General features: G+C 39.8%; 1 protein-coding gene across 6 annotated transcripts in view; it reads right to left on the bottom strand.

Annotated features, from left to right (window-relative positions):
• RALGPS2 (Ral GEF with PH domain and SH3 binding motif 2) overlaps nt 1-21,700 on the bottom strand; it is a 111,302-nt gene that overhangs the window by 8,145 nt on the left and 81,457 nt on the right. For 4 of the 6 annotated variants that reach the window (XM_063406566.1, XM_063406569.1, XM_063406568.1 and 1 more), the window contains exons 11-17: nt 21,532-21,599; nt 20,744-20,879; nt 19,762-19,913; nt 9,591-9,645; nt 6,277-6,354; nt 4,634-4,739; nt 3,792-3,884 (exon numbers count right to left, since the gene is read on the bottom strand). In XM_063406566.1, the coding sequence (XP_063262636.1) occupies nt 3,792-3,884; nt 4,634-4,739; nt 6,277-6,354; nt 9,591-9,645; nt 19,762-19,913; nt 20,744-20,879; nt 21,532-21,599 (688 nt within the window). The remainder of the gene's footprint in view (nt 1-3,791; nt 3,885-4,633; nt 4,740-6,276; nt 6,355-9,590; nt 9,646-19,761; nt 19,914-20,743; nt 20,880-21,531; nt 21,600-21,700) is intronic. The other 2 variants (XM_063406570.1, XM_063406572.1) reach the window with 1 other exon arrangement.

Below are 21,700 nucleotides of genomic sequence, written 5' to 3'. Positions count from 1 at the left end.
TAACTCTAAGTTCAAGTGGCCATTCTCACTGGCCCTTTTCTAAATGTTGCCCTTTTCTAAATGTGTACAAATGCTCCAGTTTTCACAGAGGCTTCTCTGTGAGTACCATTTCAGCATATGAGATAAAACTATTGTCCACCCATTCCTTTCAGATTGTGCTGTACTACATCTCTGGGCTCTGAAGTTCATATGCTCATTTATAGACAATTCTCCATTACTGCAGTAATAATGAAACCTGTTCATTTAGCATATTTAAACTCACTGCCAATTTTATGCTGTTACTCTTAGGAGATGCAGCACACAATACTGGATGCACTCCTTGGCCTTTGACCACAGGCAGGAGAAGAGCTGGCTTGTCTGTGTCTAAAAAGGAGAGGATTTCTTGCCCCTTTTGCTGAAATTACTCTGGGATTTTTATGAGGTAATTTTCCAAAGAGGCTGGCTATTATAAGCCTGGAAGAGCTTTGAGTGTCAGTGCATTCCAAGCTGCCTGGAGCAATTGCAGCAGCAGAATGGTCAAAAGCATGCCTGTAATCAAGACACGTTTACCACGAGAGCTCCAGCCAGGAAACTTTATACAGCAGATTGACTCTTTTGTTGCCAGCGTTCCTCTCCATGTCACAGAGGGCTTGAGAAAGGAAGCAGAAAAGACAGATGTTTAAGTGGCTCCAGAAGATGCTCGGAATATTTTGCTGAGGTAAATCTCCAATGTATCAATGTTTGAAAAAGAAATCTGCTTCAAAGTAGATGGCATCATCCTTTTCATCTGGGAAGTAAAGAACCCCAAAGCCTAAACCTAGCCTTGATCTCTTCAGTCTGCAGAGTGAACCTCTTGGGAATATCACTGGACAGTATTTGGAGCATTTACTCATGCTCTAGCTATCCAGGGATGATTGACCATCTGCAGTTCATTCTCTCCTGAAAATGCAACCAAATGTGAAGCACGACCCCTGACAGGTCATCTCCACAGACTGCAGAACCAAAGCTGAGGCTCTGTACAGGAACTCTGGATGAAGTGGATGGAAACCTAAGCCATCAACAGCCAGGCTGAAAGTCCAACACAGGCAGAGCAGCTGAACAAGTCACTGACCACCTATTATTAGCCTGTTTAATAAACCAGAATCCCTCAACCAATCCCCCAAGCTCAGCAGCAGTTACCAGGTTTTCCACCCTAATTTCAACATAAAGGTCATGCTCATGTGTTATAACAGCCTCTGAAGCAGAGTTGCACTGTGACTACCCACTGCAAACTATTTGTTTAAGTAAAAGACAAGCCAAACCCTAGTAAATAGTTATTGCAATATATTAACCTCGACTGCACCTGGGAAACTAAATCAGAGACTGAGCTCCACAACAGGCTTGGCATCCACAAACAGAACAGAGGCTCTTTGCTGCCCTAAAAAGCTGAAAGCAAGACATGAGCTGTGTACAGCCAAATCCAAGGTTGTGCTGGACAGTTCAGTCCAACTTCATGGAGGCAACTACTCAAAAGAAATTAATGTTCTTCAGTAGTCATTGCTTTTAACTGCCACTCCTCTTCCTCCTTTTCCTGGGAATTTCCCTGCTCAATCTCCTCTCAGTATCTGCAAGCCATGAGGCTGGTGGGCTCCTAATGGGAAATCCTGCAAGCACCCTGGACTCCAACACCTCCTCACCTCTCTGTGCAATCTTCCTCACTGGTTTGCTGGAACATCCTCGGACAAAGAAACACGAGCACACAAACATGTGAGACAGGTTTTGGCTTCTTAAGCCTCTGTTCACCAGCATTTTCCATGTCGTAGATATCACAACGTACCAGTGACTTGGGGAATAGCACAAGTCAGTTCAAGAGGTTTAGAAAATAACCTCTGAAAGAACATTCTAAATGGATGTGACTGTTATTTCTAGGCAAAGTAAAGGCTTTTGCAGAACAGAGACTCAGAAGGATCAGGTACCAGACTGTTTGCCTTCTTCCTTCATTTACTTTTGAAAAAGGAAAGGCAAGACTATTTAAATTATTGAAGTTGTTATTCTGAAGGAAATGCGTAAACAATGCAAATTCCATGTACCTAATTTCCAATCAATTTAACTCCTTGCTAAGTATTTTTTTCAGGTTCTCTAAACCTGCATGCTATTTAGATTGTTTTAAAATGCCAACACAGAAGAGTGAAAAAGCTTCTGAATGAATAGATACAAGTCTGGTAAAGTCCTCTGTAATTTTGTAAAGAACAGTGAACCAGGGAGACTTACAAATACATATTTTATTCCTAAAAGAAAACAAAATGCAATTTTGGCACAAAGCCTGAAGGAATCTCACCAGTAACAGGAACACAAAGTCTGACATTACCACAAAAATTTCTTTTCCATTTCTCAGTGTTTCCAGAAAAAACAGGCAACTAGCTGTGAGTGACATAATGCCAGCACAAGTTCTCTCCTGGTTCCTTCTTTTTTTTTTAATACTTTGCATTTCTACTCATAATAGCTTACAAGTCTGCTCTTTCCTTTTAATGAGGTGGAATCCTTCCCTGCAGTTTTCACTGAAGCCAGAAACAAAGGCATCCAAACACACACACTTCTCCCAAGACACCCAGAAGAGAGAAGGATTGGCTACAGAACCTTTAGCCTGGGTGAGACAAATTAAGTAGGATCAGTTTCAATCTTACCTAAGCAAGGCTAGTAGGGGTGGATGGCCAAGAAATCACATAAATAGTTCTGAAAGTAATTAGCTACTTTGAGTATTAGAACACTGTTTCCTAATGAACCTCCAAATGAAAGTGGGAAATAATCTCTTAGAATAGGAGAACTTTATACACAAACCTTCCACACAGCAAATTCAAATATTCAGGAGCCTGAGAACCAGAAATGTTAAGCTTCAAATCTCTACCCTCTGCACATAAAAACGTTAGGATAAGAAAACCAAATGTTAGGATAAGTATTTTGTATCAAAGAGAAAGTCCCCTTTACAAGGATTCCAAAAGCACAACTCAGTTTGCAAAATTCCATAAGCTTTATGCAAAGCAAATGTTCTACAGTGGCAGTTGTCATAAATTAACCTGAAACACCTGCCAAGGCAAGCAAGTAATGATTCCGAGTGGTGAATGAACTCAGATTCAAGCAGCTCAAATTGGACCCAGTTCCTTAAGAGAATCATTGTAATTAAAGAGGGACATCAGAGAGGAACAATGCACATCTTAACACCCGTGGGACGGGTACAGAAAACCCTCTTGCTCCTTCCCCACATAAGCCAAGCATTCCCAGCTTCTGTCAGATCAAGCTGCAGCAAACAGAAGGAACCCCAGCATCATCTGACAGGGCAGCTCTCTGCTGAGCAGATGAAGTGTTTGGTACTCTGCTGCAGTTAATGGGTTGCAGCATTACACAGAAAAATCAAACGGTCTGATTTTACCACATAGCTGAAATTAGTACATGGTTAATTGTATCTTGTGACTACTCAGTTTTTCCTCATCAGTGCTTGTTTGGACTTCAAACGGTGACAAACTGCTGCAAGCCTCAAATCATCCAAAGACAGAACTTCTGCCTTAGAGAATGGACAGACCAATGATACAGCTCCTTCCCTAAAAGACCAGCAAAGTCACAGACACACGGCAGATGCAAAGCAGATGTTCTTGGTGTAGCACACAAATGTAAATGATATTTCCCTGGGGTGTATCCATATGAGGTGACTGGCTGACTGGGAGACAGGATAGTGCTGACTAGAAATCAGGCAAGGCCTGAGCTGCTCTCAGTGTTTACATCAGGAAATCCCATTTTAGTTTTGGCAGGTGATACTGGAACATGCCTGGTTTACATACATGTTTTCTCTCTGCAGCCTTCAGGGATTTTGCAGCGTAGTAGAAGAGTTGGGTTCCACACAGTGCTACCCAGTACTTCGTCCAAGATGCTACCTGGAGAGAAAATGAAAAAAAACCAACAAATAAACAAACCCAAAAGAGCAATCAATAAGTGAAATGCTTCGTAACACTGAGCTGTGAAAGAGGAGGCACCATCCTGCAAGAACATGAGAGCACTGACTGTCCAGCCAAGCATCAGCCATGTTTCCAAAGCTGCTCTTTGTTATTCATGCAGGCCTCTGGATGCATGAAAACTCCAGAAAGCAGGAAGAACATGTGCCTTTCCTCTCTGATCTGAGAAAAGTGTTCTGCATCTTGCTCTGTACTTCCTGCAATCCCTACAGAACACTTTGTGGAGGCAGAGTCTCTTTCCTTTCCCCTGTTAGGTGCTGCCATAAGGTATCCCCCATTGTCCTGAACATGTATTTTGATTTATAATTTATTATTGAATATTTGCAATGCAAATGCTAAGGGTTATCACCTATTGAGAGATTGCTGGGATTTACCTACTGTTAAGGGAGACAAAACATGATTCTCTCCATTTTAAAGTCATCAGTAATTGCAGAAAATTTTATGCAGCATCCTCTTTCTCTTTTACTTCCTAGATTACGTGTATAGCCTTACAAACTGAATAAATGCCCCAAACAGAAGAATGGAAACTCGGGCAGTGACCCTAAATCTTAATCAGCAAGGCAGAGGAGATCTCAGACACTCGAACTAGTTGCCCAATGGCCATTTTACTGTATTTATAACTGGGCAAAGGAAGAAGGTGAGAAAATTAATTTATTAAAAAAAAATCTTACTGTAGGTTTTTTGCCTTCTTTCAACAAAGTCTTCCTCCTGAGAACACCTTGAATAGTAACTGCTCCTGGATACAAATGAACAGCCAAATCTTCAGATTCTAGGGAGCTGAAAGGAGCATGTGAAGAGTTGTGTGAAAAAATATTTTTCCTAAAGTAATTTTCCAACCATTACCAAAAACTAATGCAAATACCTTGATTGTAATTTGAAAATGTCAACTTTCTATTTATTTGACTTCATTGTGGAAAAAGACTTTGGCTGTTACAAGGAATTGCTGTTGTGGAATTAACACTCGCAAGCAAAAGTGATCAGAAAAATTAATTAGCCAAGCAGGTAATCCTTAATTAAGAAATTAAAACTCAAAACACGACTGAAAGACAAGAACAATTAATTTTAAAAAGCAAATGTTTGAAGTACATTGGTACAGTTGCTGTACATGTTAAACCTCTCCTTCAGCCCTCGCAGGAAAGATGTGACTATTTTTTGGTTAGAAACACCAGAACCATTAGCACATCAAAAACAAAGCACAGCTCAAACATGCACAATCCTTAAAAATAGCTGAAAGCAAGGAGAGTGGGCAGGAGCAGGAATAAAGAGTAGAAACCCAAACCACAGCTTTAAGGTGTTTTAATGCAACTGGTGCTCTACTGATCATCTGCCCTACGAAGGATCAAGAGCAATGGGCTGAAACAAAGGCCAGGTACAGCACTGAGGAAAGAAAACTGGGCTGGATTAAAATTACAAAGCTGACTGGCTTCAGAAACATTTCCAGAGAAAAGTTACACCAGGAACATTTCAGTCAATGCTAATCAGAGCATGTAACCAAAGTGCTGAACCCAGCACCTTTCTAGAAAAGCCAAGAGATTGCACAGCACCCGAAAATCATTGTGAAGGAAGCCAGGATTGGCTGTTTCATCCATCCTATGTCCACAGTCAACTGGAAATGTGGCAAACACTTTCACTGCAGCACCTACTGAGGATGATGGTATGGAGACAATTTTGGACACTGACAGATGTGAACATGGGTTTAATTCAGTGAGACAATGCTTGCTTCTTAACATGACAGAGGTTTCACACTTAATGGCAATTTCTTTCCCAACTACAGTGACACAGCTGGAGACAGAATCTGTATCCATGAGGAATCAAAATAATCAGTTATGTTACTCTGTCAGCTTGCAAATATTACATATGTTAAATTGGGGTACTCTGAATGTGTTACTCATTTTAGGCGTTTCTCTGATTTCAGGGAAGAGGAGCAAAGAAATTCAGTACAGAACTGCCAGCAAAGAAAACATCTGGAATGCCATCCATGAGCACCAGGAGCAGCTTTGTTTCCCCATGAGAACTACCAGCACTGCTCCACAGTGGCAGGCAGGTCAAAAGCCTGGCAAACATGTTTAAGCCTTGACAGAAAGATCCAGTGGTTCAGAATTTGGATTTGCAGACTGGAATGAACAGTCCTTATGCTGATATAGAGCAAGTCATTGAAAGGAAAAGTTTTAAGTCTGAAGAAAAAGGTCTCTACCTTTATTTTGACACGTAAGTTAGAAAGGCAACATCAGAAAACACCCACTTAATTATTAAACCAAACCAAATCACCAACAGCAGAGGGAAGGTTTGCCACCTCTGTGCAGTGGGATTGTACCTGCTGGCCTTCATGTGGCCTCGATGGCCATTTCGTGACACTCTTGTCCCCGGACCGAGAGAATGGTACAACCTGTTCCTGTTGGATTCCATTATAAATTGGTTGTATTACACATACTTTCATTCACACAAACAGCACGACTGCTAAAACAGCACAGAACTTTTCTGGTGTGCATATCACAAAGCCACTTCTTCCATGTAAGAAAAAGTGAATAATTTTATTTAGGAAAATGCATGCAGAAGTAAATAAAATGGTTTTCAATTTCATCAGATGTTCTCTTTGTCAGAACTCACAATACTGAAGTGTTTTACTGGCACTGAAGGATAACACACTTTTAGAGCAAGGTCTGCATTTAGCTTAAACTAAATAAATGTAAAGGAATCATATTGATAAAACTTCTCTTAAAATTTGACTTTAGAATGCTACTCCAAAAACAGTTTCAGCTTCTATGAGTATGAAAACACACAAGCTCTTGGGATAAAAGGAACCACAAGCTCTGTCAAAATATATTTCATACTGTTTAAAATCCTGTTGTGCTAAGTAACATTGAAATCAGCTCAGCGATATTTCAATTTTCTGGTTCATCTACACTGTACACTTTACCTGTAAGCTCCACATTTTAAAATCATTTACCTGATCCACACTGTTATCTCTATTCAGGAATTGTGTCCCAGACCTGCCTTTTGAACATTGCTTTGCTTCACTGAACCTTGTTTTTCTGAATCAGATCCCCTTAATCGACTGAATTCCATTTAAGCATTGTTGAGGCACTTTGTGCTCACATCCTATTTTTTATCCATTTTTCTAGTTGCTTGTATTCTGTTGAAAGACTGAAGATCAGCAGTTCTGTGGGAGCAGCCAGTTAAGTACAAGCCTTATTATCAAAAAGATATGAATGAATCACCATCTACTAACCTGGTCCACAATTTGCCATCATTTGTTTCTCAACATAACAGATACCTTTGAACTTATGAATTATTTTTTTAGAACACATTCAAGATATAGGCAAATAAAACAATAAAGAAAAATAATATGAGTTGTTTATTTTTGTATACATACATCTGGCATGCAAATTAAGTATGTTTTCTTCTTACCTTTAAGCTTGGGGTTTTTTTGCATAACAAGGAGACTACCCCCTCTTGGAATCCTGCTATTTCAGGGAAATCTATCCAGAGACACTCAGGATGACAACCAGTGAGACTCAAGTGTCACTTAATACACTGCCCCTAACAGGATATAACTGTAAGGCCTTGCAATTTTAGTCCTTCCAGTAATTTTGGGTTGGCCTGAAGGGACAGCCCAATGCTGAAAACTCCTTCTCAAGTTTCAAACTAAGATTCTGTAGCACTTAAAAACAATCAGTGGCTCTAGTTCTCATCCCTTCTGCGTTCTCCAGCTACAAGCAGAAAGGCCAGGAAAAACAAGAATACATTTTACATTTCCTTCTGTTACTTGGGGAATCTGTGTGCGGAGGAACTGTTTTCTTCCTCTTAAGGCATATGATGCAGATTTAAGCCTTCCTACCCAACAATGCTGTTCCTAAATCACTGAGAAATACTGAATTCCCACTTGCACTGCATAGAAAATAGTCATTAACACTGGATGTATCCCAGTTTTGCCAAAGTTGATAATTCCAAGAAACTAATGCCTCTCTCTCACTTAAATATCTTTATAAAGAATGGAAACCACTGTGATGCACAGACCAAAACCAGAGAGACCCTCTCTGGTTATCTAGAATGTTGACACTTGCATGCCAGTGTATTACCTATCCAATTTTAAAACAAGCCTCATCATCTTATAAACCACAGAACAGACTCAAGGCTGCTGCAGGTCTCCAGGAATTTCACACGTGGTGTTGGGAATGTCTGTAAGGAACCCTATCCCTCTCCCTGCAGGCAGGCAAGAGAACTCACCCTGAAACACCTGAAACCTGCACCAGGGTTCCCAAAAGCTCTCCCAGGAGAGAGGGAAGTACAGAAGGCAAGTGGAATTTGGAGGAGGAATCTTCTGGTTGACATGGAGCAAACCTTTTAACTGGGGGAGCCTGGGGCTGCCAGTTCTCATTGGCACAGGGATGAAAACCCCTGCTTTGTCTCAGGAGTCCACACAACAATTCTGCAGAGTGTTATCCTAAATTTTAAAGTTTCTTATGCTGCTCTGGGTAAAAACACTCAGCTCATCACTTTTTCTAACTTAATGACTTTTTATCTTTGAGAAACAGCTTGCTACCAATACACAATTCCATAAGGCAGCAGGGAAGGAAAAGAAAGAAAACCTTCTGCATGTTGTTTGGGCTTTGTGATGCAGCCTGCAAGTTAAGAGATTGCCTTTCTGACCCCATTTGTGTTCTCTGCTCATGTGGAATGTTACCTAATGAATTTTTTAAGGGCCTTTCCTCATGTATGTATTAATATTTAAGGCATGAGGCATCCAGGAGTTCACCTTTGGCATGGAGAGATTTTCAGAGACTTCTTCCAAAATTAACACAGAACTTTAACTGCTTCACTGAGTTCAATCAGAATATGTTTGTGGTAACAGCTCCCAACTAAAAAGACAAATTCTTTTGACAAAAATTCCTACGAAAAATGTAAAAGTGTGGTAGCAAAAGTCATCCATGGCAACTCTGAAGCCCATGGATTACCTGAAATTGTGTTATAGATGCAAGCAATGCACTATATTGTACTTCTTCCTCAGCTGTGGGAAGGTGAATATTCCACCTTTTTCTGTGTTAAACTCCAGCTGTTTGTCTTTTTCACATTCTCAAATACAGCATGAGAATGGGCTGAAGTGGTCAAAGCCACCTGAGCACTCGAAGGTGCTGGATAAGGAACAACTTGTTAATCCTGGCCCACAAAGTCAGACATCAGCAAGGGGCACTGTTGTGTCTTCCCTTGCGAAGGGAAAAGAGGATGGGAGAGACAGAGGAGGTGAAATGTCCATGACAAGGGAGCAAAGGGACTGTGAAAAGAAAGTGTCTCAGGGAAAATGAAAATCAAACACAAACAGCACATGTGATATCCACATACATGAAACCTTTGGGGTCTAACGGTTCTCTGGCTGAGCTGCTTAAAGGATGTGTGCACTGAGTAAGCACATCAGATAAGAAAGATAAAATTAGACAAAAGCCCTATTAACCATTAGTAAGCAGAAGGTGTTTTTCGGCTGCTTTAACAGATCCAGTGAACTTATTACAGCTTTTTAGTGTTCTTACAGGCAGCAAATCTCTAGTTCAGTAAAAAAAAAAGCATCATTTTCAGGAGTGAATGAGAGACTCTAAGTCACAATATGAGTAGAGAAACACAGGTTTTTCTTACCTTTCAAATGCTGGCCAGGAAGTCTCTTCACTGAGCTCAGAACCATCACTGCTACCTAGAGAAATATAACAACAAATGATACATTATTTTTTCATCTACAAACCATCTCTATCAAAAGATTGTATCTGAAAGAATCAGAATATTTGAGGTTCTGAATATCAGAATACTTAAGATGAAATGTCCAAAAATACTTCAGTAAAATACTACAAGGATTTGATACACTTTGTGATTTGCTTCAGGAATTTCACAAAAACAGAGATGGAGATTGAAGGGAAAGGGTCTAATTCCACACTAAGTTGAAGTAAAGGAGCACTAATAAATGGGAACCATATTTTCAAAATATAAAGAATACCCTAAACACAGATTTGTCTGCATTTAGAAAAACAGGTCACTCACTTAAATGGTTTCTTACCCAGTCACACACAGTCAAGACACAGAGTGCAAATTCATTGCTAAATCTCCAATCCATGATTTGAGAAGCCTTAAACAACTTTTTAAGACTATCTCCCACTTGCTCAATCAGATCACGACAGCATTATTTCCTTCTGTGCTTTGTAAGTTAATCCACAATTATTTTATTTTAAACACTGAAAAGAGAGGAAAATCCCAAACCCCAAATGTCTGATGCATCCATTCATGCCAGTCCCATAAATAAGACAGTAACTTTACAATTCCAGTAAATTCCATCAGTCTGAAAATGAGTATTTAAATATAGATACTGGGTGGTCATTATCTGTAGTGTTAAAAATCAGTAAATAATTATCAGTAGGGATGCTGTTACCAGAAATCAGTAACTTCTATACACTATTCCAAGCTGTTGCCTCGCTGCTCTTCACCTTTCAGACCAGCCCAGCTGCCCACATGAGCTATTATTTTGTTCAAACCAACATTTTTGGCTCCAGATACTGCCAAAGCCTAAATATCAGTGCAATTCAATGTCAGCCAATGCTCAAAACCACCTTTTGGCACACTGACTTGCCACCTTGTTTGCTGTGCTGCTTGAACACCCATATATAAAGCGAAGAATTTATTCACAATTATTTTGAAACAAACCAGAAAACAAACAAAAAATCTGAATCAATGCTCCTTACTTAAGGAGAAACAGCAGCTGAAAATGGGAACCACTTCCCTGTAATTTTACACAGAAAATCAGCAGGGAAAAGTGGTGCCCTGAAAAATAATGTGCACAAAGTAGGTCTGGATATTCACTGGGTAAACACTGACTAAAGATGGAGGCAATAAAGATTTACACACAGCAGGGGTAATTCCAGCCAAGAGCCATGAAAATCTCAGCATGGGCTGCAGTTCCCTCTGTGCAAAATTTAAAAGAAAATACATGCCTTTATCTGCCAGCCAATTCAACTGAGATGCCTCTTTTGCAAACATTAGCTCAGCATTCACATATCAACACGATCTCTATGGGATACTAGATAATTTGGTCTCAGCTTATTCTGAATTTTTCCTAAAGGAAAGTCCTAACCTGGTTCACACCAACACTACAGTAAGAGCCATTTGTGCAGCAGAAGGAGCAATGAGATACAGGAGGGATGTTCCAATGGAGGCATAAAAGACTGCAAGCAGGGAGGTAAAATGTTCAACATTGCATCACTTCCTACAAATGCCTTTAAGTTTTCAGTACTTCCATTTGCAGATCATTGACCCTGCAGCAGGCAGCTGCTGGAAGGGTTACAGCAGCAGGTAGCTGTGTCCACAGAGGAGCAGCACAGTTACTCCTGTGACTCACATTTCTGGAGCTGTGGGGACCAGTGACCACAGAGACCCAGCTACCACAGCTGAGTCAGTGCTTCTTCAGGAGATCCTCTCAGAATGACTCTACCTGCAAACATCCAGGTGCCACAGGGCAAGTGAAAAAAGAGGTGACCATAAAATTAATCAGAAGTCCTGCTCAGCACAGTTTACACCTGACCAGCAATGTGAAAAGAGAATGTGTGGGATGAAATCTACATTATTCCAGGTGCTTCTATACAGAAAGACTACCAGGTAAATCATGAACTATCCCAGGAAAAAGAGGAGGAACCAGTGGAGTAACCTATCCTGGTAGGATGGAGCCTGCCATTACAGTAGGAGTCTTTGCAAAGTCCTTATCATTTCCTGGAAGAAACAATTGTCACTCAATACTTTCAGTAAATTCTACAATCCACATCACAGTGAAAAAAACCTCATGATTTATTTCATCCTAATGAAACCACAGCTGCATTCTCTGTAAGGCAAAACATGATGTCTCTTCAGATTAATCACTAGCATGGTTTGGGGAGGAGGAGACAGAATCAGATGTAACAACTCAGACACAACTTGAAGCAGGCATTTTGGGTAAGACCTCCCAGGTGACTCTCTTTGAAGAAGGCTGTTTGTGGTAGAACCTCTCACAGCAAGGCCTTAAGGTGCTGAAATCCTTTTAGCAGTTGGAATGTCAATGAGGATGGTAGAGTCCAACCCCAACAAGAAAATAATTTTCCATGCATATAATTGAAGTTTTCCTTGTGGTTACTTGGAGCAATCTGTCCTGCAAAATGGTGCAGCAATTTCTGTCAAGTCACTCAGCCAGCACTGAAAGCATTAGGGATACTTGGAATCTTCTTTATTTTCTTACTACTGCTTAGATTTAGCTTTATACTAGCAAGAAGAGCAGATTTAATACAACTAGAGCTCTATTAAATTTAGGTCCACTGGATAAATCCACACAATTAAAACCCCCTAATGAGAGAGTATTATGAAGTTATTGTTTGCATTTAAAGTAGCCTGATACATTAATATTCTACCTAAAATGATATTTTGATGCCTACTGTATCCGCTTTCCTAATAAAGTTATATTCCATTGCTGTGCTAAGTACACTACAGAAAGGTTTAAAAGCTAGTGTTGCTTTGTAAAAATGCAAAGGAATCTAGAGTAAGAGCTAAAATGTCACCTGACAGAAAGTGACAATCTTTGGTACAGAATCAGCACAGTGAGAAAATCTACAGGAATTCGGGGACTTTGTGAAGTAAAAGTTTCCCTTAAAAAGTTAAATCTATACAGAAATTGCCAATTACACTTAAAAGGAACATCAATTTGTAAAATATCTGGACAAAACACCACAGCAATTGATTTAATATTTACTGATGATGATTTATTGATGCTTGCAGGGGTTGTAAAAATTGTAACAAAAACCTGGAAAAGGTTGAATTTTAGCGTTTGACTAGTCATCTAACATCCATATAAAAACATCTCCAACAGGACTTTTTAGATTCTAAAACCCTCTAGAAGGTATTTTGCATGACACAAGTTCTGATACTAAAAACACCCCTTTCCTGAAAAGCAAAAGAAAATACCTGACATCCCTCCTTCCAAAACAAAACAGAGGTAAAAGGGACTGTTTTTAACTTAATAAAAGTTAGATGTCTAGCCAAGCTCTGTTTAAACATTAAGTGCACTATTTGAGTGTCACTTCAACTGGAAATATTTCATTCACTCAGTACTCTAAAAATATATCACCTTCTTAAATTCTTCTCAAGTATGTACTCAATATTTGAGTTTTTCCAACAACTTCAAGCAAGTTTTTCAGGTTAAACTTAATAACAAATCCTAGGTAGTAAAGCCCTTTCTGTTAGTTGATGTTCTAAACAAATTTTGGCTTTATGTAAGAAGCCACTTAACACAAGACACTATCTTCCTAGTTTTCCCCATTACTAATAAATTTCTTGTGCAGGATTGAAATAAAATCTTTATGAAGGTTTTTTTTCCTATCTCAGGAATACCAGCATTTGGCAAGACAGCTTTTCTGCTTACTGTGCTGGTGATTATCTGAGAAGGCCCAGGATTGCAGCACTGCAGCTCCGTTCAGATGGGAGTTTTCTGCTCACATCTGCAGATGTGCACACGCAGATGCATGTCTGGGAGATGTCTGTGCTCCACCACACAAACACCATGAGGTTCCCAGTGCTGGGACAGGGAATGCCTGTGCTATCCCACATCCACTCCCCTGGTCACGGCACCCACTCACTGCCCCAAGTCTGGGGATACTGAACACTTAACACAGGCTTTCTTTATCCAGAAGTTAGTCCCCAAAGTTAAACAGGTGTTAATATAAACAAACCAACCCCGAAGAGTTTAAAAAGTCTTCAGACTGAAAATTCTTTCCCCTTCCCAAATCTGTCATCGACACTCTCTAGGCTCCGGTTACACCGTGTTTCCAGAGCTGGTGACGGACCCGACAGAGCTCGAAATTCTGCTGTGAAAACACAAAACTGCTCAGGAGCCCTGAACATCGACTGCTGCAGCACAGCCCAGACAGCACCACAGAGATGGGCTCCATGCCCTGAGAGCTCTGTTCTGCTTCAGCGAGGTCACAACCACACTGCAAATCCTCTTATACAGTTCATGACCATTTAACTATTGTGAAGTTTAAGCAGGTCAGCTCTGGCTCCCCAGTTAACCAAAGACAGATGGCAGCAACTCTGGCAGAGGACTGAAGCACTATCACGCCACAGAACTGACAGAAACTTTTAATACCAGCACTCAGTTTCATTGTGAAAAAATCAGCAGAAGCAAATATCCAAATGGATAAAGATGGGGCAAAAACAGGGGGTTTGTACAACTACATTGAATTTCAACACATCCAGAGCATGAGCCTTGGACCAAACAGTACCAGGAAAGATTGGGGAAGAACTGGAGTGCTAGACTGTATCTTCTCTCACATCCAGGCACCTACATGTACATTTTTAACCTCTAATATTATACAGTTTCTTTGTTTATCCTATCACTAAAGTACTAGTAGTTCACAATAGCAAAATCAGGTATCCACATTTAAGACAAGAGACAGGCATCCATACACTCATACAAAGGAAATATAGAAATAAACCAAACATATTTCTTCTGCCTGAATCCCTACCTGAAATCTGATCTGATGACTCAGAGTCCTACACACCTGAAGAGCACAGAACAGGTTAAAGAATCAAACAAACACTGGCTGTGTAAAGGTCTTCCCTACTCTACAGGCTGCCAAGACCCCTGAAAGTAAATGCATACACTGTATACCTACACCTATACTTCATTTATTTAAAGAGAAATATAATCTCTTGTAGAATTCAATAACTTCGAGGTGGTGACTTAATAGAGGAATTCATTAAAATGCTGATATTCTCATATGTATTTCATGCCAGTTTAGGTTTGGAAATGTGCTGTTCTTACAAAGGCACTTTCTTACATTAATTCACACTGATTTAAAATACTTTGACTCTGCAGCATTAATTTCTCCAATTGCATTAGAACACAGGCTGAAACTGTTCTCCAGTGATTGCAACACACAAAGGCAAATGTTCAAGAGATCTAGTTTTTCCAGAGTTTTCATCCATGTCATTGTAGATTAGGAAAAATAAGTAGAAAAAAACAGATTAAAAAGAATTTGCATCCAACACTGCTACAAACACAATCCACAATTGTTTCCTTTGAATTTTTAAACACCTCAAGTTACAATCACAATTTCAGCAGTGCTCCTGTGCTCATACGTTGACATCTGTTTTTAAGTGGTATACAGGAGACAGCACTCTCAATGAATAACTTCCTCAGCAAAATGACTTTGCACCCTCTAGGTTAGATGCTCTAAGAGGAGAAAAACCACACAGAAGCAAGATATGAAAAGAGGGACCTATTTTGCACTGTCCCTTTACTTCTTAAGAATTATCTGAACAATTTGCCATTGTAAACAAACCCAGCTTAAGAAATTCAATAATGTAGCAGAGCCAAACTGTACGAAATGGTGAAAATTCAAAGCTTCTGAAAACATTACTGAAACAAGCCGAACATTCCTGAAAAGACACTTAAGAGCACACTTAAGGAATAGATACTTTAAAAGTGTAAGTAAATTTGGCATGAATTGAGAACCATGTACTCTTTAGAAAAATCTCTTATGAATTAAAGGAATTTTCATGCTATTTCTGAGGGGAACCAGGATCTAGTAAAATCATCTTAATTTATCCTACTTTTAGGTGAGGAGGTGACAGGAGGCAAATACAGGCAAGAGAACAGGTGGTACAAGTGTGCAGGTGGTTCCTTGAAGGCAGCCAAGAGCAATGCTCACACCTCAGGAGGGCAGAGTGTACACAGTGACCTCACCAGAACACTGACCTCATCCAAACACAGCCCTCCAAGAACAAAACCACGTTGTGGCTCCACGCCTGCCTGATAGCACTGACTGGGGGTTCTCAATGAACTTCCACTGCAAAGTAAAAAGCATCTGTCCCAATTTACTGAAGGCAGATATTCTAGACTGTCTGAACAAAATAGACATTTTCAGCACTATTCCTCTGTCTGTATTTTCATGTGTTGTCTCTCTGAACTGTCTGCAATCAACAGAAATAAAGTGGGCTTTTAAGGACTCAAGCCATATAACTTCTTTTTAGTCACCCACCTAAGAATGAGATGAATCATATCCTTGAGGATTTCAATTCTCTATGTGATTATAAAGAGCTCAAATTGTAACCAGCTCAAATTGTAACCAGCTCAAATGCAGCCATCTACATTATAAATGTCTAAAACTTGAAAGAGACTTCTCTTGTTATGTTCCTGAATTTAAGAGAACATTTCCCATCTGACACTGTATATGGGACAAGTGTTTCTTTCTTCTTATTAGGATAGCCCTGGCACTGCTGGGAAAAGGTTTCTCACTTTTAAAAATATTCTGTCCATGTAATAAGCATCTATTTATAATACAGGAGGATGGCAACAGAACCAGAGGTACAGCTCCCTGATTCCAGCATAACATATGACCATAGCTATGGACACCATCCCACAGCTAGGAACAAGAGGTGTTTTGACCCAAGCACAAGAAATCAATATAAAAGAGGTTGTATATTTAATATTTTTGGGTTTGTTTGTTTTCAGAATGAGTTGAATGTACACAATCAGCCTCCAATTGCTAAAATTAAGAAAATAATCTGATAAAGGTCTCTGACCATGGCTGTCACATCACAGATCAGCCTATTTTGAGCAAACCCCATAACTGTCTCATTTTCTGCATTGCTGCTGCTTAGGAATCATTCATTGCAATGAAAACCTCCCAGTTGTATATTCTTCATACATGAAAGGTTAATGGCATTGATGTAAAACCGTGGCATGCTCTGCACCATTCCCAGAGTGGACTGTCAGCCTTCCCCAGCACAGCATAACCAAAATGTCCATTGCCACTTCAATGTGTGTCTGAGGTTTCAGACTTGCTGATGGATTCCTGTGGACAGTGGTGTTACACTGGTGGTGTTCTGATATTTAACAGAGGCAGATCCTATCAGATCCTCCAATATAAAAGGACTGGAAAGGTCTGAACACCTCTGAGCCCTCAAAACACAGGAGTGATTTAAAGCAGCAGCACAGTTGTCTTTAAAGGCACATTCAAGGTGCTGACATAGCAGAAACTCTGTCCATGTTTTGAAGAAGGATCATTTATCCAAAAAGTTAAGTCCTATATAGGCCCATATGTAAAAAAGGTAGTCCTGTTTCTAGAGCAACAGGTTTAAATCCACGTTTATGGGCAAGGTGAGGAATAACACTCCTTTCAGTACACACATTCAGGAGACATTTTCCTGACCGTCTTTTGAAGCTGTGTTGTAGAATACCATAAACCTCCTCTCTGCTGCAGTGACTGTACTAATTCCAAGTCCTGAGTAAACAGACTACTTCAAACATGATGGAGGAACTCAGCAGCTTCAATCAACTTCCTTAAATCCTGCTGAGGCAGCAGCACAGAATGCCAGACAACTTACATTTCCAAGAATTCTGCAATAACAGATACTGCAAACCTCCAGAACTTACCCTCTTCTTCCATACATATTTCTAGCACCTCTATCAACCTTTTGTATCATTGAAATTTTCATCATCAAGAAGTAGCAAAAATAACAACACTGCTGGACTGCTGAAACAGTGATAAAAGTGAGTATGGGGAGGCTTGAGGTGAAAGAGAATGGGAGAGGGGAATTTCTAACCACAAATGCTGATCTTGCACAAAATGCCCATGGCTGCTCTTTTACAACTCAGTTATACAAGTCCTCTAAAGTGGCAATTTTGTTCCAGCTTGTCAGGTCATGCTTGAGCTAGAGAACAGAATTGAAAAATTCAGAGAGGAGACAAAGTAGGAAAATCCTATATTCTCCAAAATATATATAAATGGTGACTGGTTCTCAATTGTACTTTATGAAAAACTGCCTGTCAGCTCTGGCAAACCTTCCCTGTTTAGCCTCTAATGGAGGTACAGAAATAATTTACCCAGGAAAAAAAGGATCGACTGCAGAGAATTTCTTAGGTATTTAGACAGAAAACATCCATAAAACATTGCCCTGAGAAAATGGCACTGCTACATCTCAGCAACGGTGACAGAAGCTTGGTTCTCCTGCATGCTGCAAGCCCTGGGAATGGAAGCTGCCTGGACACTGAGGAGAAGCACCATTCCTGATGGGTGACTTTGAAATGGAAAACTTTGCACATGAAATAGTAGAATAGTCTGATGTGAACAGATTCACTCAGACCAACTGCTTTGGTCTAACATTGACAGCTCCTGAAAGCAGCATCATCTGACAATCTGTAACCTTGCTTCCTTCCACGAAGGCTAAAAAGCAAAACTGCTTTTAAAATTCAGTTATCCAAAGGAATGTGAAGCACTACAAGGATCTTTCATCGCCATAAATGCATAGAATTTGAACACCACTGAATTCTATCAAACAAATAATTCTAAGAAAAATGACTGCAGTGAGAGGTTCCATTTGTCAACCCTGGCTGCAAACAAGTGGATTTGAGAGGCACTTTTGTCCTGTTCTCCCTCCACTTAAAAGATCTAAGTGCAACAGGAAAAAAGAGCACCTCTGTCACAGAAGAAATTCAGGAAGCAGAACTTCTCAAAAAAAAGCACCACCATATAAAGATAAATAATTTATCAAAATTTAGTAGATTCTGACATTTTAAGGCATCTGAAAGTTAAATTTCTATCTTCTGTCAAAGTCAGAAGCATTTAGAAATTATGCTCTTAAAAACTGTCAGCAATTTACATTGTCAAGTCAATATGGCATTTTAAATAGAAATCCCACAATAAAACTTTTAAACTTGAATTGATTTGGGGGGGAAAAAAGATAATATAAAATCATGTCCAGCACTTCCTTTCATTGAGGAAGAGGAGTATCAGAAGCTGTATCACTAACAGGGATAGGGAAAAAAATCTTTTTCATAATTTCTCCGTTCACACTGTATAAATGAAGTCACCCTCCTTCCCCTACATTTCTCAGATTTGTTCTGCAACAGAAGCAGTATTTTAGAACAGCACTGCTGCAGGCACAATCACCACCTAATAGTGCTAAAACCTTTATTAAAAAGGTTTGAACACCTCAAGTTACAATCACAATTTCAGCAGTGCTCCTGTGCTCATACCTTGACATCTGTTTTTAAGTGGTATACAGGAGACAGCACTCTCAATGAATAACTTCCTCAGCAAAATTACTTTGCACCCTCTAGGTTAGATGCTCTAAGAGGAGAAAAACCACACAGAAGCAAGATATGAAAAGAGGAACCTATTTTGCACTGTCCCTTTACTTCTTAAGAATTATCTGAACAATTTGCCATTGTGAACTGTTGCATTATACCTTTTTTGACTTAGAGATGGGGCAACTGAGAGGCTTTTTAAAAACTTTTATTCCATTTTCAGTCTCATGAGAAGGGTGAGACAATACAGATGTTACAAATCACAATCAGAAGCCAAACTATTCCCTAATTAAGATACATTATAAGCATTTCTTGTTTCTTATCAGCTTTTGCCACACAATGCTGTTAATGTTTCTAAGCCAATCATCTAAAATTGCCCCTCGTGGGTCTTACAACGCATCTTTCACAGTTCTGTTTCTCCAAAGTATCTAGTTTTATTTGCAAGGCCATCATTTGCAACTTGTTTTTAGTCCATTTCTCTCTCAATGTCTATGCTATCTCATGGCATTGCTAAGTTAGCATTTCTGATCTCAAAGTTTGCATACAGATCCATACTACGTGAGCCTTCTGTCGGGCTTTGAGAATTCCCTACAAATCCATTTCCCACAGCAAACAAACTCGGCTTAAGAGATTCAGTAATGCAGCAGAGCCAAATTGGAAGAAATGGTGGAAATCCAACTGCAGGCGCTGCATGGGCGTGTTTGCAGCTCCTACCTATTGAAATTCCACTGGACAGGGTGGAGCTCTCGGCCTGCCCTCGGGACGGCACGTGCGGCTCCATGACGCTGTCGTCCAGCAGGTGCCGCGGGCCGGCGTTGGGGAATGTCGCGCTCTTAAATTCCGCCGTGTTCATTTTGTGGATGAAACTGGAAAAGAACAAGGACACAACTGTTACAACCTCGCCTTTGGTACCTCTCAGGAGCTGCTTTAACGTCCTGAAGGATTGCGTGCACCACGCTCCTAAAGCCAAACTAAATCACGGCCAAGCCGTAAGGAATTGTGTACAAATAAATTATCGACGGGAATTGCCGGTTTTAAAACTGCACAGAACTCGTGTAACCAAGAGGAAGACAGGAGTGTAAATTAACAATTACTTTCAACATCTTGAGCTATTTTTGTTTTCTGTAACACAACTGAACTGCAGCATTGCATTCTAGCTCATTAAAGGAAGTTATAACATAACATAATGGAAGTTATTCATTACTGGGTAACTACAATCTTGTGTTTTGCAGACATGACAAGGGAAATGATGAGATAATGATCAAGAGATTATCAGAAATATGGAAAAAGCCTGAAGCCAGTACTAAAAAGAGTTAGTCTATAAAGAAAGCCCATAAAGGATGTCTCCCTGTAAAAATACCAATAAAGCAGTGATATAATTTTGAATTTGAAATAATTACAGTGGCATTGAGTCACTAAAAGTGGTAGTTTTGTCATTCAGAAAGAGCCGTTCTGCTTAACTCATTGACTAGTCTGATCACCAAAACTTCAGCCTTCCTATTTTGATTAATTCTCTTCTGTTGGGATACCAGCATTATAGTTCTGAGCTTTGCTCCCTGGCCACAAATTGCTCAGTTAGTGAAGTACTGTGTACAAGTCACGCTACTTTTTACAAGCAAAGCTTTTGTACTGAAAGATGATACATCACTTTAAAAAAAAAAAAGCTCAGGATTTTTAGGTTAAGCAGAATGCTGACTTGTATCCCAGACTGTGACATTTCCTATGTCCATGGGGTATCAGGTTCCGAGGTGAAGGGGGTGTTGGTGGTAGCAAGGCTCCTTCAGCTGCAACATTTTTCCGTCCACTTTGTGGAGATGCTCCAACTTCAGATCCTGAGAAGAAAAAAGACATTATTCCTAAGTCATTTCAGAATTACTGTCAGAGTCACTTCTTAGAAAAGCATGGAAAAGTCGCACAAAACTTCCTAAAATCCCTTTATAAGAGATAACTGCAATAACACTCATTGATCTATGGATAATTAAACCCCTGCACTTCAGGGTTTTTGCACAGGATTAAAACCAAACACACTGAGTTCAAACAGACCATCCAGTGAAGGTATTTTGCGAGTCCTAAAGGTGGCTGCCCTCACTACACCTGCACTGGGCACTTCCCACTGATTCTACATTTTCAAACTCCTGCCTTCAACCACTTTTGGCACTGACCAAGAAGAATGTTCATTTTTGGAAGCATATTATGCCATGAGAAGTTTAGATGAAGGCGCTTCTGTCTAGACACAACAAAGAATGAATATGTAATAGCTCTTCACCCCAAATGACATGACCAACTTAGTGCCACAATACATACAAGAACCTAAGAAATGACTCAATTCCTTCTTTACAGATCACCTTTAGACTTTTTATTACAAACATGCAGTGTTTAAATTTCACACTTCTTTATAGCCTAGGGCAAATATTTTCCACGTCTGCAATTCTAAAATAATGCATATGACAACCTCAAGTCTTCTCACATTTATTAAGCATTTACCTACTAAATCTTCTCTGGAAGCAGCTGAGTGGGGGGTGCTGGTCCCTGGTTCTATCTTTAATGAAAGTCTGCATTAAAGAAACATTAAAAAAATACTTCAGTAGGAAATAAAAACATAAGTCTGTGAAGAAGAATTTTTTAAAATTTATCATTGCAAGCTGCCTGATTC

This window comes from Prinia subflava, chromosome 10 (genome assembly GCF_021018805.1).
Source record: "Prinia subflava isolate CZ2003 ecotype Zambia chromosome 10, Cam_Psub_1.2, whole genome shotgun sequence".
In the NCBI taxonomy this organism is placed as follows: Eukaryota; Metazoa; Chordata; class Aves; order Passeriformes; family Cisticolidae; genus Prinia; species Prinia subflava.
This window is presented reverse-complemented; position numbering and strand designations above follow the sequence as displayed.